Raw genomic sequence first — 15,920 nt, 5'->3', positions numbered from 1 at the left:
CCCGACAGACAGAGCTTTGATGAACGTAGTTCTGAGTGGGCAACGTAGACGTGCCACATAAATTCAGAAGTCACCGAGGAGGTGTCCCAGTGACAAGAAAACCCTCCGGCCCTTGTCGCCCTGCCCACTGCGGGCCGTTCGCTCTCCGGAGGCCGTGGCTGCCGGATGTCGCGGCACGAGCTCCAGGACCCCGTCCCCGTGCGGCGCTGGACGCCTGCTTTCCCTCACAGCTTCCGGCGGCTCTCGCGTTCCGACCTCCGACCGGGAATTGTGTTTCTGCGTCTTTCCCCTCATTGTGAGTGTCAGCTGTTTTAATTTGTTTCTACTGTGAGTTTTTTCTGTGGTAACGACCGTTTTCCTTGAGGGTCTCGTGGGTTGTTTCCTGGAAACCACGAAATCACCGACTCGAGGGTATGAAGAAGACGCTCGTAGTGACTCAGCAGCCAGGGTGGGCGGGCCAGACCCAGGCGTGCTGAATCGCCACGTGAGGCCAACCTCGGGCCGCGTCCGCGTCTCGGGCTGCCCGCTGTGGCAGCGTGATTGGCAGCGTGGGGGGGGGGGGGGGGTCTGTCCCCGACTGAGAGCCCCAGGGACACGGATGCGTCCGCCATATCTCAGCGGCAGTTCCGGGGCCTGCGTGGGACACACGCAGCGTGTATTTGGGGGCCGACAAAGGAATGCCACCTGAGATGTCTTAACACCGCCGGCCTCCAAGTGGCCAGGGTCTCAGATGCGCGTGGGGTCATGATGGGGGCGGCGCGTGTAGGATGGCTCCCTCCGAGGACCCTGCGGCACCACCTCAACCAGCTCTCTGGTGGGTGCCACCGTCCCCATATTGCAGGTGAGGAAACTGAGGCAGGCGCAGGCTACGTCTGTGGCCGGAGGCCACCTCCCCGGCAGGCGGCAGAGCTGGGCCCGGGCCCAGGCGTCCGGTTCTATAAGCCCACGCTCCCAGAGACCCCCGGATGCAGCCTCTCGGACACAGCCACGCGCCCATTCTGTGGGCAGGAGCATGCCAGAAACTGCCGGAAGAGTCAGCCGCGATCCCTGTGGGTTCACGTCCCTGAGATGGGCACAGCCCCCGGCGACGGGAGCCCCCAGGACGCAGGGCAGCAGGAGAGGCCCCCTCCCATGGGAGGGCTTGGGCCCAAGTAACAAGGTCCATTGCTGAGAGGTAACGGGGAGCCTCGTCTCTGGCTGGTCGCCGTAACTTCCTCAAGAATTGGACGCTGTTGTGGCAGCCTGTGTTCTGAGGGCGTGCGTGGGTCCCAGCTGCCCCACGAACAGAAGACCGCGTCACACACCGCAGCAGCCGACTTTCCACCGCACGCCTTCTCTCCGGGTGGGGTGGTGCGTGCCCGCCAGGACCTGCCCTCCTCAGACGGGACGCTCAGGCACAGAGGCCTGGTGTGGGGCAGCGGCGGGTCGAGGGGAGACCCAGTGGCTCTCGTGCCAGCCGGGGGGCTCCAACCACACGGGGGCACAGGAAGCTCCCTCCGAGGGCCGCAGGGCAGGGAGGGGATGGACGCGTGGCTGAAGGGTCCGGCTGAGGACTCCAGTCACCGGCCCGAAGTAGCAGGTGGTGGTGCCAGTGAGAAGGTGGCCCTGCAAGGAAGGTTGGGGTGGGTTCCCAGGACCGTGGGCCACACGACCCGTCGAGACAAGGCTGCCCTCGAGCGACCCTGGAGCTCAGGGCAGCGCCTCCAAGGCCCAGGGGTCCGTAGGCGCAGAGGCAGAGATTTCTGGAAGAACACCGAAGCCGTGGATGTCTGTTGGGATGAGGTGGGGCGGGACGAGGCTTCCCCCACAGGAGAGGAGGAGAGGCGGCCGGCAGAGGGTGAGGGCCGTCGGAAGCTCATGGAGCCGGCAAGTCGAGGAACGGGCAGTTGACTAAACCCTCTGAGGCACTGGACGCTTGGGGCAGGTGTCCGTCAGCCTTGCCCGAGGTACCCGTGCCCACCGACCTGAGGCGGTAGCCGTGGGGGCGTCAGAAGGGCTCTGTCTGAAAACAGAGTAGCTGAAGCACAGCCGTGACGGAGCCTGTCCGTTCTCACCGCCAGCACTGAGGGTCATCACGAGGGGCCCTTCCTCTGGCACAGTGTGGACTGACCTCTCACAGAGGCTACGGGTTATTTTCTCTCAACAGTCTGTCCTGAGAGGTACTTGGCTTCCACAAGGGAAGTCTCCCTCGCTTTCTGACTTCCCACCCCAGCTGGGGGAGACCGAGGGGTGGTCCCTGGTCATGCAGCTCGGTGGCTACCGGGCGCCCACCCGCTGCTGGCCTCCACCCACGCAGGAGCCCGGTGCACCGAGGCGGGACGTGTGACCGCCGTGCACAGACCACCTGGCCGCCTGCCGGGACGCCTGACCCCGGGCAGGGCACCAGGGCTCCCCTGCTTGCTACCGGCTCCCCACCAGCATCTCAGCCACACTCTCAAATAGGGAGAATTCCTCAGGATACACAGATTATGCGACAACCAGAGGAGAACGTTAAGAAAAACCCCTCAAACTTACTTGAGAAGTTGCGGCATTTAAAAAGTGTGTAGTGTTGTGGAAGAAGGAATAATCAAGGACTGGAGATCCCTTGGAAAGAAATTGAGTGAAGATTGCAGCGCGAGGAGGGGCTCCTGGGCGGCTCAGTGGGTTGAGCGTCCGACTTCAGCTCAGGTAACGATCTCACAGTTCACAAGTTCGAGCCCCGCGTCGGGCTCTGTGCTGACAGCTCGGAGCCTGGAGCCTGCTTCAGATTCTGTGTGTGTGTGTCTCTCTCTTTGCGCCTCCCCTCTTGTGCTCTGTCTCTCTCTGTCTCTCAAAAATAAAACATTAAAAAAAAAGGTATCAGTGTGAGGAAATCTCTCAGGAAGCAGATGAAAAAGGACACACACAGAAAATGTGACGGAAAAGCCAGGAGCCACACCGGAGCCACACAGGAGGTCCAAGGACTAACCTTCAGAACCCCGGAAAGAACAGAGAGTGTGCTTCAGAAAGAAGTTTGAATGCGGATTGTGATGCAGGAGAGGCTCCAGGGCAGACAACGCCGCCGCCTGACGGACGCTCTCACCAGCGGGCAGCAGGGGAATGAAGTCACCCTCACGTGCACACGCACCACAGGGACACGTCTGGTCATCACAGATGAAGAGAGTGTCCGAACCGCCTTTAAAAGAAATCCATCTGCACCTCAGCAACTTCTTACGAGACACGTCTCCAGAGGCGAGGGAAACAAAAGGAAAAACGAACTACTGGGACCTCGTCAAAATAAAAAGCTTCCGCAGAGCGAAGGAAACAAGCAGCAAAAGTAAAAGGCAACCGACGGAATGGGAGAAGATATGTGCAAACGACATATCACATAAAGGGTTAGTATCCAAAATCTATAAAAAACTTACCAAACTCAACACCCAAAAAACAAATAATCCGGTGAAGAAATGGGCAAAAGACATGAATAGACACTTCTCCAAAGAAGACCTCCAGACGGCCAACCGACACATGAAAACACGCTCAGCATCACTCCTCATTAGGGAAATGCAAATCAAAACCACAATGAGATACCACCTCATACCTGTCGGAATGGCTAAAATGAACAAGTCAGGAGACTCTGGATGCTGGCGAGGATGTGGAGAAACGGGAACCCTGTTGCACTGCTGGTGGGAATGCAAACTGGTGAGGCCGCTCTGGAGAACAGTGTGGAGGTTCCTCAAGAAACTAAAAACAGAACTATCCTACGACCCAGCAACTGCACTACTAGGTATTTATCCAAAGGATGCAAACATGCGGATTCAAAGGGGCACACGTTTATAGCAGCGCCATCGACAACAGTCAAATTATGGAAGAGCCCAAGTGTCCATCGACTGATGAGTGGATAAAGAAGATGTGGTATATATATATATAGATATATATATATAGATATATATATACACACACACACACTATGGAATATTAATTACTTGGCGATCAAAAAGAGTGAAATCTTGCCATTTGCAATAATGTGGATGGAACCAGAGTGTATTATGCTAAGCAAGATAAGTCAATCAGAGAAAGACAAATATCACATGATTTCACTCATATGTGCAATTTGAGAAACACAGCAGATGAACATAGGAGAAGGGAAGGAAAAATAAAATAAAAACCAGAGAGGGAGGCAAACCATAAGAGGCTCTGGAATATGGAGAACAAACTGGGGTTCCTGGGGGGGAGGTGGTTGGGGGATGGGCTAAATGGTGATGGGCCTCAAGGAGGGCACTTGTTGGGACTAGCACTGGGTGGCGTATGGAAGTGATGAACCACTAAATTCTACTCCTGAAATCGTTATTACACTCTATGTTCACCCACTTGGATTGAAATAAAATTAAAAGTTAAAAAAAAAGAAAAATCCATCTGCAGAGTCACCGGAAACATCAACGCAACAGCCTTTTCCAAACACTGGGAGGCAGAAGAAAAATGGCGCTTTCTAGGTGGAAATAATTCGCAGCCTAGATTTTAACCCACTCAGACTTTGAGTCAAGTACGTGGGGAAGGAAAGCCATTTTTAGGCAGACAGGGACCCGAAATATATGTTTCCCACACGCCTGTTTGTGGGAAAGTCACTTGAAGGATATGCTCCAGAAAAACAAAGGAATAAACCAAACGAGAGAGAGATGTGGGATGCTTGGAATAATAAATACGTTCCAGAAAAGTTGTCACACTGTGCTGCTTGCTGGGAGGGCTCCCTGTCTGAACTGGAGCAGGACGGAGGGGGCTCTGGAGCGAGGGCAGGGAAGACAGAGGACCCGGGGTTAGGTTAGGAAGAGTAGAAAAGGCACGGTGCTAAATGAAAATCGTACAGTGGAGAAAAAGCCAGTGGGAAACTCTAGGAGACACAAAACATTTGCATTATCATGGTGTTCACTGATACTTTAGTTTTGGGATTAACAGTTGTGGCTCCTTCACAAAAGTGTTACCAGTTTTGGCAATTCAAAAGCCAAACGCTTTTGCCCAGAAGAGAGGAGAATGGCTGTGACAGCAGCCTCGCCTGAGAAGGTGAGCGGTCAGGTGTCACTTGCTGAGGGTCCACGAGATCTGAGCTGGTATAATGTTTTAAAGAACAAAGATAATAAATAGGGGGATTAAATTAATCCTGTAATCTATATTAATAAGTTGAGAAGAGGGCAAAAGGAGGGTCTGAGTAGTTTAAATTTTTAATTTAATTTAATTTAATTTTTTTTTAATTTTTTTTAACTTTTATTTATTTTTGAGACAGAGAGAGACAGAGTATGAACAGGGGAGGGTCAGAGAGAGGGAGACACAGAATCCGAAACAGGCTCCAGGCTCTGAGCTGTCAGCCCAGAGCCCGACGCGGGGCTCGAACTCACGGACCATGAGATCATGACCTGAGCTGAAGTCGGACGCTTAACCGACCGAGCCACCCAGGCGCCCCTAAATTTTTAATTTTAAAGAGAGAGCATGCACAAGAGGGAGAGGGGCAGAGGGAGAGAGAATCTGAAATCTTGTTTTAAAATATCTATTTATTTATTTTGAGAGAGAGAGAGAGAGAGAGAGAGCGTGAGCGGCAGAGAGAGAGGGAGAGAGAGAGTCCCAAGCAGGCTCTGTGCTGTCAGGGCAGAACCTGACAAGGGGCTCCATCTCACGACCGTGAGATCACAGCCTGAGCTGAAATCAGGAGTGATGCTCAACCGACTGAGCCACCCAGCAGCCCCAGGTCTGAGTAATTTAAACTTCATCTACCGTCGTAAGAATTCCACAGGTGATGTGTGCAGCTGATAACGTTGGGAAGTCCAGTTAGATGCCCAGTTTTAGAGGCAAGCATATGCCTACCAGAGGAGAGGGCTAAGCGTTTAGAAGTCATTCCCTGCAGGGAACAGCGCTGCGAGCTGAGTAAAGTAGCGATGCCTCCCCGTGTGCAGGTACCGTTTTGATAAAAATTCACAAGTTATTTTGAAAAGAGAAACTGCAAAGACATTCTTCTAGAAAGAGTCAGCACCTGAACGCTGCTGCATAGTCGCTCTGTTGGGTTAAAAGTCGCTTCACTGCTGGTGGCGAATACAATAAAAGAAGATAAAAATAGAAATTTATGCAAATGGTAATAGGGAAAGTGGAGGTACCATAAAAATGTAATTTCCGCCTCGGCTTTTGAAAGCTCATTTATATAGCATCACTGCCCTCTAGCGGCAGCCGGAGTCACTGCACTCAGCGGGATTGCCCCTCGTACCCGGGTCTGACTGTGGTTCTGACCGTTCATCCAGCCTCCTGGCTTGCTAGCTGTGTCCAGGCATGCTCCTGGGTGCTTGGCAGCTGGAGAGACACGGCCCCTGGTTCTGGAAGAGATGCCCACTTGATAGTGACCTTGCTGGCCACTCAGAACGTTGGACCTTGTGCCTGGTCAGGCAGGATGCATGGTCACAGTCACATTCAGCCACATGGCACTCGCGGCAGATGATTCACTGTTTAAAGAAAATGACACGTATTTCAAATGTTTATACTAATCTTTCCACTTTGCAATTTATAGGTAGAAACTCTAGTGTGGAATTGGTCACAAAGTAATTTTATAATAGCAATGCACAGTAATAGTAAATTTTTAGTTCTTGCTGAAAAATAGTACAGTTTCTAATCAGTATTTTCATCTCTGAGTGTTTAATTACCAGAATAATTTTCACATTCACACTATCAGCATAAAGGAACGTCCATTAATAAGAAATTTCATGCAGATCCTTAAAACAGACACAAAATAGATTCGTCTAATTCCAGATAGTCTAAGGTTATTTGGGACATCTCTACTTTGTTCAGCATTTTCATTTAACATAATCATCAATGTTGGGTCTTTATAGAAATTTATATAATATATACAATATATTTATGTAATTTATTAATAATTTATATATGTGTATATAATATTTATATCTTACATATAAATATGTAAGCTATTTAATATTATATTTATTGCATATTATATTATATTTATCTATAAAATAAAATAAGTATATACTATATAATAAAATAAGTCATTTATAGAACATGTTTATTTATATGTAAAAGTCCCTTTTCCTACCATTTCTGGCCATTACACAGTAACAGTTACTATACTCTTGTGCTGTGAGAAAAAACGGTAAAGCTTGGCAAAATACATGAACCAATCATTGCCAAGCATTGGACAAAAGATGATCCAAAGAAGAGATTTTCTGTAAAAGGGAACATCAAACGTGGCTGCACGTTCGCCCTTGCTTTCTGTGGGGTGGGGTTGGAGGGGTGTTCAAACGTCAGCATTGGGAAGCACAGCCCAGACAGAAGACATACTGGGACGAAACAAGGACCCGTGCCTGGGGCTACTGAGACAGCCGGCATTTGTCAGATATGATGTGAGAAAAGAGATTACTGGACAGAGCATGTATGTTCCCAGGCACTGAGGTGTGATTTCTAAGCTGCAGAGAGATGCTGGAAGCCATCCGTGTTGAGGTGTTTGAATTGGCCAACCAGAGTCAACTTGCCAGGTGTTCAAAAAGACCGTATACCTTAGGAATAGGGCTGTAAGGGCCACTCTAGACTTACCCTACAAAAGCCTCATTCAAATCTTCATAGGATAAACAGAGGCACCAGTAAATTAACTGCCCGTCAGAATGAACCCCAACATCCCATTAAAGGAAGGCAGCAGCATCCACACTCAACAATACAGCCCTTGCAGTGTCCAGCATAAAATAAAAAAACTACCAGACGTATGGAAAAACAAGAAAGTGTTCTCCCATACCGGGAGAAAATACAGTCAATAGGATAGAAACAGTTAACAGAGACAGATATGACACAAAGTTTGAAATTAGAAGACAACAAATTTAAAACTTAAAACAGCTGTCATAAATACAAGAAAGCATTTTTAGTGGAAAAATTAGTGTACAGGTGGGGAATTTCAACAAAGAAATGGAAACTGTAATACCTAAGTGGAAATTCCAGAACTAAAAACACAACATCTGGAAATGTTTCACTGGGAGAGCCTAACATCTGAATGCTGAAGAAGTGGTAAGTAACTGAATGCAGCTCAACGGAGTATTGAAACCAAAGCACAGGGAGAAAAGACAGAAAAGCAAAATGAACAGAACTCCAACGACACGTGGGGCAGAATCAAGTGGCCTAACCCAAGGGAAATAGGAATCTCAGGACCGAGGCAGGAGAGGGAGGCAGAGATACGTATATTTGAAGATAGAAGAGTTTACTTTTTTTCCAAATTGAGTTAAAAACATCAAGCCAGAGATCCGAGATTTTCAATGACTCCAAGCAGGATAAACACAAAGAAAACCACAGCTGTTTTCACCGTAGTCCCATTGCTGCCGGCCAAAGGCAAGAAATCATTGGAGAGAAGTCGGAAGGCAAACGGGTGCGTTGTGTGTAGGAAAGCAAGGGTGGGACTGCAGACTTCTCAGCAGAAACAACGTGGACTGCCTAACATTTTAAGGGTTAAAAAAGAAAAGAAACCTGTCAATCTAGAATTCCTGTAAGAATGGCCTGCAAAAAATGAAGGCAAAATCAAGGCATACGATAGACTAAAGGTAAGGTAGGTAATCCACTCCTCGAAGAGATGCCAGAGGAAATTCTTCAGGCTCAAGGAAGATGACAGCAGGCGGAAACGTGGTTGACGAAGCCAGGAGAACACCGAGGTGGTGAATGCGTGGGTGAGCACAAATGACTTTCCCCCTCAGTTCTTAAATTCTTTAAAAGACATTTGCCTTTTTAAAACGGAAGTGCATCGCGTGGTGGGATTCTTAGTAAATATGCAAGTAAAACGCGTGACCGTGAGAACACAAGTGACAGGAATGAGGCACGTCACAGAATACTGCTCAGAGGTTTTCCCACCGCCTGTGAAATGATATATTAACCGAAGCTACACTGTTAGTTAAGGATGTACGTTATAATCTCTTGAGCAAGTACTGAAACAATAGTAAACAGAAGTAGAACTAAAAATCCAACAGGGGAGACAAAATGGAATACTGAAAAGTCATTCCGTTAGCCCAAATCAGGGGGGAAAGCAACAACATACGGGACAAACGAAAGCAAATGGAAGATTCCGCCCCAACCACACCGTGTATGTACCAAGCGGAAGTGAGCCGTCACTCCAGTTAAAGAGCAGGGTTTATCCCACGGAATACGGGAAGCGTCTGAGACCCAGCCAGAGGCCATTTGAAGACACGCTCTTCAAAAATAAAGACTCCGGTGGCCCGTGGAGGGAGTCTGCCCAGGAACTGTGTGTATTTCTCTGGGAATCAATCCAGGGCCCCCCGAGCTGGGTGTTGGGGATCTGGTCCCCTCCAGCACGGGATCCCCCTCCCGGGGGCGATGTCTCCGCGTGTGTGGTGTTACCTATGCACAAGCCATGGCGAGGCCGGGGTAGTAAACGTTTAGGGAGAGGGTCCGGCATCCTTGACACAGCTTTGAGTCGAAACCGTACCGGACTGAGCTCCCGGCACAGAGCGGAGGCCCTCTGAGACCAGCACACGGGGGCGCAGGGAGCGGAGCCCCGTCGCTCCCGGCGGGGCTCGGCCCTGCTAGGAGGGGCTCGCTGTGCCCACCTTTTGCTGCTGCACAGAAAAACACTTCACAGATTCGTCGTTTAACACGCCGGTTCGTGGTTCTGTGGGTTGAGTGCGCTCGGCCAGTTAGCTGCGGTTTGGGGGCTGGCACGAGGCTACTCTGGATGCCCCCAGGGCTTGTTCACCTCTCTGCACAGCACCTGTCTCCCCCGAAGAGCCCTCCTGCCCTCGTACGTCTCTGTCCCCAGGGCGGAGACTCAACTGGTGGCCGAGATGCTGAGCACCACAGCCTGCATCCAGGGCAGGAGCATCATGGAGAACCTGAAGGGCAGAAAGCAGCTGCGCCTGGCGGCCGCGAGGTCCTTCGTGGAGAGCGCCAGGTGCGCCATGCCGGGCTAAGTGGCCAGTGTGACCGCGTGGGCTGGGGGCTCGGCGCGCGTGCTGCCTGTGGGAGGTAGACGGACCGCAGTGCCGTGGGGTGACGGGTACGGGGCTCAGCGGGGACCGCCACTAGGGCTGGCCCTCCTTTGTGACCCCGCGGCCGGGGCCATCTCGCCCCTTGCGGTCACATCCACTCCACCCCACGTTCGGGAGGCCCTCGGGCACGAGTGGGTCGCCACAGGCCCCATGGCCATCGGGGGGAGGGAGCGCCCGCGTCCGGGGTGCTCCGTGGCGCCCAGCCGGGCCCGCTGCCCGGTGAATCGAGAAGCTTCCCATGTCGCTCCTGCATCATCGGTGTCTACGCCGCTCCAGCCCAGGGATTGATTCCCTTTCAGGTTCGGGGGCATGGCGGGGAGCAGCGCCCTGGTGATGCTGGCTGTGAGGCAGTACTGGAACACCTGGCTCCCGCTCCTGTCCTCCGCGGCCAACAGGAGGAGAGCCAGGACTGTCGTACAGAGGCTCATCGGCATCATCAATAAGACAGAAGCGAAGAAGCAGGTGTGCCATGTGGGGCCACGGCGGGGCAGGCGTCCTCCGGAAAGGGAGGGCGAGATCCCCAGGGAAGACAGACCCCGGGGAGCCGTGCAAACCGGGAACACAAGGGCCAGCAGAGGAGGGGGCCCAGAGGACGGTGACGTCCCTGAAACCCGGCAGGGCAGACACGCAGACCTCTCTTTCCTCCTTCCTCCCCTCCAAGGGGACACTGACCGTTCCCCCAGAAAGCCCCAGCAGGGGAGGGGAAAGGACAGAACAGTAGATTCAGATGGCCGAGGAAAACCACAGAAACCTCTGGGCCAGAGCCGAAGTCTCGGCCTGACTGCACCCCACAGGTGCCCGGTCGCCAGGGCGTGTGTGGTCTTGGTAAGTCACCGCCCGCGGCTGGCCCCCTCTGTTCACCTGGGCGCAGACCCGGCTTCAGAGGGCATGCAGAGGTCAGTGAGGGCTGTCCCGCCTGCTGACCACGTGTGTCCTGTGCCCCAGGACTCGGCTTCCCGTGGGGACTCCAGCACCTTTCCCGTCCACCCAAGAAGGCCAGGCTCAGACCTAAACCTGCAGTTTTCAGCAGGGCCTTTCTAAGGGAAGGTCTGCAGGTCAAAGGCTTTGGCAGACAGAGGCCCATGGTCAGATGGTCTAGGGTAGAGCCCGTGGGCGGAGCTTCGTGGGCCCTCAGTCCGGGGCCCAGCAGAGCCCTCGGAAGCCGGCGGCCAGACGAGCTGTGGGAGGTTTGGGGGGACAGGACGAGATGGGGGAGGTTTGGGGGCAGGACGAGATGGGGGAGGTTTGGGGAGACAGGACGAGCTGGGGGAGGTTTGGGGGACAGGACGAGATGGGGGAGGTTTGGGGGACAGGACGAGCTGTGGGAGGTTTGGGGGGACAGGACGAGCTGGGGGAGGTTTGGGGGGCAGGACAAGCTGGGGGAGGTTTGGGGGGACAGGACGAGATGGGGGAGCCGCCCTCTGTGCTGATCCAGAGCCAGGCCTGTGGCAGGAGGGCCCACAGCTGTGCGTAAAATCCCCAAGACTGTCTCTGGTCGGGGAGACTGCTGTTCAAGAGACAGCAAGAAGAAAATTGAAAATCAGAGCCTCATAGAAGAAATTGGCTGATGCTTCCTATTTTCTTACAAAGATATTTATGACCTCTGATGGCCTAAGCCAGGGGTGGGCAACCCCCGCCCAGGGGCCAAATCTAGCCTGTCTCCTATATTTGTAAATAAAGTTTTATTGGGACACAGCCATGCCTGATCATTTACACATTGTCTGTGGCTTGGCTGCAACAGCAGAAGGGAGTGATTGTGACAGCGACCCTGTGACCCACAAAGCCAGAATTACTTGCTCTCTGGCACTTTACAGAAAAAATTTGCCCAGCCCGGGTCTAGACATTTATAAAACTCACCTACAGTTCAGTTCTTTCCGGTGGGCTTTTTAAAAAGTTGTGATCAAATATACTTAATATAATTACCATTTTAACCATTCAGAAGTATATAATTCAGTGACCTTAATTATATTTAGTGTTTTATGGCCATCACCAGGGTCTGTGCCAGGAACTTTTTCATCATCCCCAACAAGAACCGTCCCCGTGGAACAACAGCCCCACTCTCATCTCTATGAATGGGAAGACTCTAGGTTCCTCACTGAACACGAATCACACAGCGTTGGTCCTTCTGTGTCCGGTTTATTTCCTCGGCATGGTGTCATCAAGGTTCATGTAGCAGGTGTCAGCATTTCCTTCTTTTTTGTGACCGAACAACGCTCCGTTGTGTGGATGGACACCATTTTGTTTATCCGCTCGTCTGTTGCTGAACGTGATGGCTTCATCCTTTCCACCGTTGTGAATAGTGCGGCTACGCACATGAGTGTGCAAATATATTTGTGTCCCTGCTGTCAGTTCTTTTGAGTCCACACCTAGGAGTAGAACTGCTGGGTTATATGGTACTTCTGTGTTTAACCTTTGAAGGAAATGCAAAGCTATTTTCCAAAGCAGCTGCTCCATTATACATACCCACCAGCAGCGTTCCAGTTTCTGCACATCCTGTCAACACTCGTTTCCGATTTAAAAAAAAATTATACCCATCCCAGTAGGTGTGAAGAGATCCCTCATTGTGATTTTGATTTGTATTTCCCTGATGACAAATGATTTTGAGCATCTTTTCATGTGCTTATTAGTTATCTGCATATTTTCTTTGGAGAAATGTCTGTTCAAGTCCTTTGCCCATTTTTGGATTTTTGTTGTTGTTGTTGTTGTTGAATTGCAAGAGTTCTGTATATATTCTGGATATTAATTCTTTATCAGACATCAGATTTGCAGATTTTTTTCTCCCATTCATTTGATTGCCTTTTCACTCCCTTGATGGTATCCTTTGACACACAAAAGTTCTTAATCTTGACAAATTTCAACTATATTTTTCTTTTTGCCTATGTTTTTGGTGTCACATCCATGGAGTCATTGCCAAATCCAACGTCATGAAGAATTTTTCCAATGTTTTCTTTACGAGTTTTATAGATTTAGCTCCTATGTTTCAGGTTTCCCCCACCCTCACTTTGAGTTAATTTTAGTATGTGGTGTAAGATAGGGGGACAGTTTTATTTCTTTGCCTGTGAAAATCAAGTTTTCCCAGCACCAGTTTTTTTTTTTTTTTTAATGTTTATTTAGTTTAGAGAGAGACAGAGTATGAGCAGGGGAGGGGCAGAGAGAGAGGAAGACACAGAATCCGAAGCAGGCTCTGGGCTCCGAGCTGTCAGCACAGAGCCCGACACAGGGCTTGAACTCACGAACGGCGAGATCATGACCTGAGTCGAAGTCGGACACTTCACCGATTGAGCCACCCAGGTGCCCCACCCAGCACCAGTTGTTGAAGAGTGTTCTTTGCCCGTTGTATGATCTTAGTGTCTTTGTCAAAAGTCATTCACCATATATCTGAGAATTTATTTCTGGGCTCTCTGTTTTATTCCATTGGTCTATATGTCTGTCCTTGTGCCAGGATCACACTGATTCGATTCCTGTAGCTTTGTGGTAAATTTTGCAGTCAAGAATTGTGAGCCTTCCCACTTTATTAATCTTTTTTGAGGTTGTTTTGGCTACTTGGAGCCGCTTATGATTCTACATAAATTTGAGGTTTGGCTTTTCCATTTCTTTGGAGAAGGGTGTTGGGATTTTGAGGGATTGTATCGAATCTATCGATCACTTTGGGTGCTATGGACAGTTTAACATTTTTCCATCCATGAACAAGTGATGTCTTCCCATTCATACAGACCTTGTTCACTTTCTTTCAGCAAAATGTTTTCATAGTTTTCAACATATATGTCTTTCACCTCTTTGCAAGCATTTAATTCTCTTAGGTGATGGTATAAATGAAATTGCTTTTTGTCTCAGCTCAGGCGGCCATAACAAAATGCTGGGTGCCTGGAGGGCTTAAACAGTGGAAATTTGTTTCTTACTCTTCTGGAGTCTGGAAGGAAGTCTAAGATCAGAAAGCCAGTAAGGCCAGGTGCTTGTCCCGTCTTGTATACATCTGCCTTCTTGCTCTCTCCTTGTTTGGGGGTGTGTGGAGATCAGCAAGGTCTCTGGTGTCTCATCTTATAAGGACAGTAACGCCATCATGAGGACCCTACGTCATGACCTCATCTAATCCTAATTACCTCCCAAGAACCTCATCTCCAAATATCAGCACACTGGGGATTAGGGCTTCTGCATGGGAATTTGGTAGTGGAGGGACACAGCTAAGTCCACAGCACTTCCTGGTTTTGTTTTCAGACTGATCACTGCGGGTACATAGAAAAACAATTGATTGTTGTATTGTTGTGTCCTGCAACTTTGCTACATTCATTTATTTGCTCTAGTGGTTTTCTTGGGGATTCTTTGGGATTTTCTATACCTAAAATCGTATCATCTGTGAATAGGGACAGTTTTACCTCTTCCTTTCCAGTTTGGCTGGCTTTTATCCTGTTTTCTGTCTATTACTCTGGCTAGAATGTCCAGTAAAATGCTGAAACTCCCTCATCTTTTTCCCGATTTTAGCAGGAAGCTTCAGTTTTTCACTGTTGAGCACAACGTCAGCTATGGGTTGTTCATAAATACCTTTTAATATGTTGAGCAATTTTCCTGTTATTCCTAGTTTTCTAAGATTTTATGATGAACAGTTGTTGGATTTTGTCAGATACCTTTTCTCCATCGGTTGAGATTATCGTGTGGTTTTTCTCCTTCATTCTGTTAATGTGCTGGATTAATTACACTGATCGGTCTTACGTGGAACCACCCTTGTATTCCTGGGAATACACGTGGTCATGGTGAATCATATTTTCACTACGCTGTTGGATTTGATTTGTTAAATTTTGTTGAGCATTTTTGCATCTATAGTCATAGAGTATTGTCTTGGTCTGTAATTTTCTTGTGATGTCTCTGTCTGGACTTGCTATCAAAGTAACGTTGGTGTCAGAATCGCGTCAGAATTGGCACGGAAGCATTTCTTCCTCTCCGGTTTTTGGAAGTTGAGGAGGGTTACTGCCAATTGTTCACATGTTTGGTAGAATCCACCCATGAGCCTTGCATCCAGGACTTGTCTTTATTGGGAGATTTCTGATTACTGATTCAGTCTCTACTTGTTTAAGTTTGTTGATGTTTTCCATTTCTTATTGAGTTAGCTTGGGCAATTATGTGTTTTAAAGTATTTTTCCATTTCTTCTAGATCTAATTTGTCGGTATGCGCTAGGCCAGAGCCTTCTCTTAGAATCCTTTTTATCTCTCCAAGGTCATAATAGTCCTACTTTCACATCTGATTTTATTTTTTTTTTATTTAAAAAAATGTTTTAACATTTATTCTTGAGAGAGACAGAGAGAGAACGCGTGCACGCGCATGAGTCAGGAAGGGGCAAAGAGAGAGGGAGACGCAGAATCCGAAGTAGGCTCCAGGCTCCAAGCTGTCGGCAGAGTCAGGCGTGGGGCTCAAACCCGTGAACCGTGAGATCATGACCTGAGCTGAAGTCGGACGCTTAACCGACTGAGCCACCCAGGCGCCCCTATAAGTCTTTTCTAATGTGCTTTTGGTCCCATTGATTTCAAGCTCTAACACTGATTTGGATGTGTTGCGTCATTAGAAAGGGTGCAGGCCGCGTGAGGCAGTCTCTGTGCATGTTCTCGTGTGCACTGGGGGGGCCTTTCCTTAGGGGTGAGATGTGACTTCAGTGTTTGTGGCTTAGTGGTTCAGGAACTTGGCTTCCGTTTCTGTATTCAGATACTGAGGCAAATAAAAATCAAAATGGTGAAAGAATAAATTGCACCTTTGCGATATCTGCACGGTTTCTTTGTTTTCACCTTAGGGAAAAGGAAAAACACTGCTTCTGCACCAGTGGCCTACAGCGGACTTCCAAAGCGGAGGGACTCCCGAAGGGCATTTTCTCCCAGGTTTGTAGGCACGAGACACGGCCGCAGCACAGAGAAAGGGAGGTGCCGCGTGCTGTTATTTCTTGCGCTAACGCACAG

At 49.6% G+C, this 15,920-nt stretch overlaps 1 protein-coding gene across 5 annotated transcripts in view; it reads left to right on the top strand.

Moving 5' to 3' along the window:
* Positions 1-15,920, top strand: part of CFAP46 (cilia and flagella associated protein 46) — a 96,246-nt gene that overhangs the window by 29,600 nt on the left and 50,726 nt on the right. For all 5 annotated transcript variants that reach the window (XR_009252785.1, XM_058698213.1, XM_058698211.1 and 2 more), the window contains 3 exons: positions 9,752-9,883; positions 10,280-10,442; positions 15,758-15,842. Coding sequence is in view for 4 of the 5 variants with exons in the window: in XM_058698213.1 (XP_058554196.1) it covers positions 9,752-9,883; positions 10,280-10,442; positions 15,758-15,842 (380 nt within the window). In the remaining variant the exon portion in view is untranslated. The remainder of the gene's footprint in view (positions 1-9,751; positions 9,884-10,279; positions 10,443-15,757; positions 15,843-15,920) is intronic.

Source organism: Neofelis nebulosa, chromosome 13, assembly GCF_028018385.1.
Source record: "Neofelis nebulosa isolate mNeoNeb1 chromosome 13, mNeoNeb1.pri, whole genome shotgun sequence".
Classification (NCBI taxonomy): domain Eukaryota; kingdom Metazoa; phylum Chordata; class Mammalia; order Carnivora; family Felidae; genus Neofelis; species Neofelis nebulosa.
The sequence above is the reverse complement of the archived record's forward strand: the minus strand, read 5'-3'. Positions and strand labels throughout refer to the sequence as shown.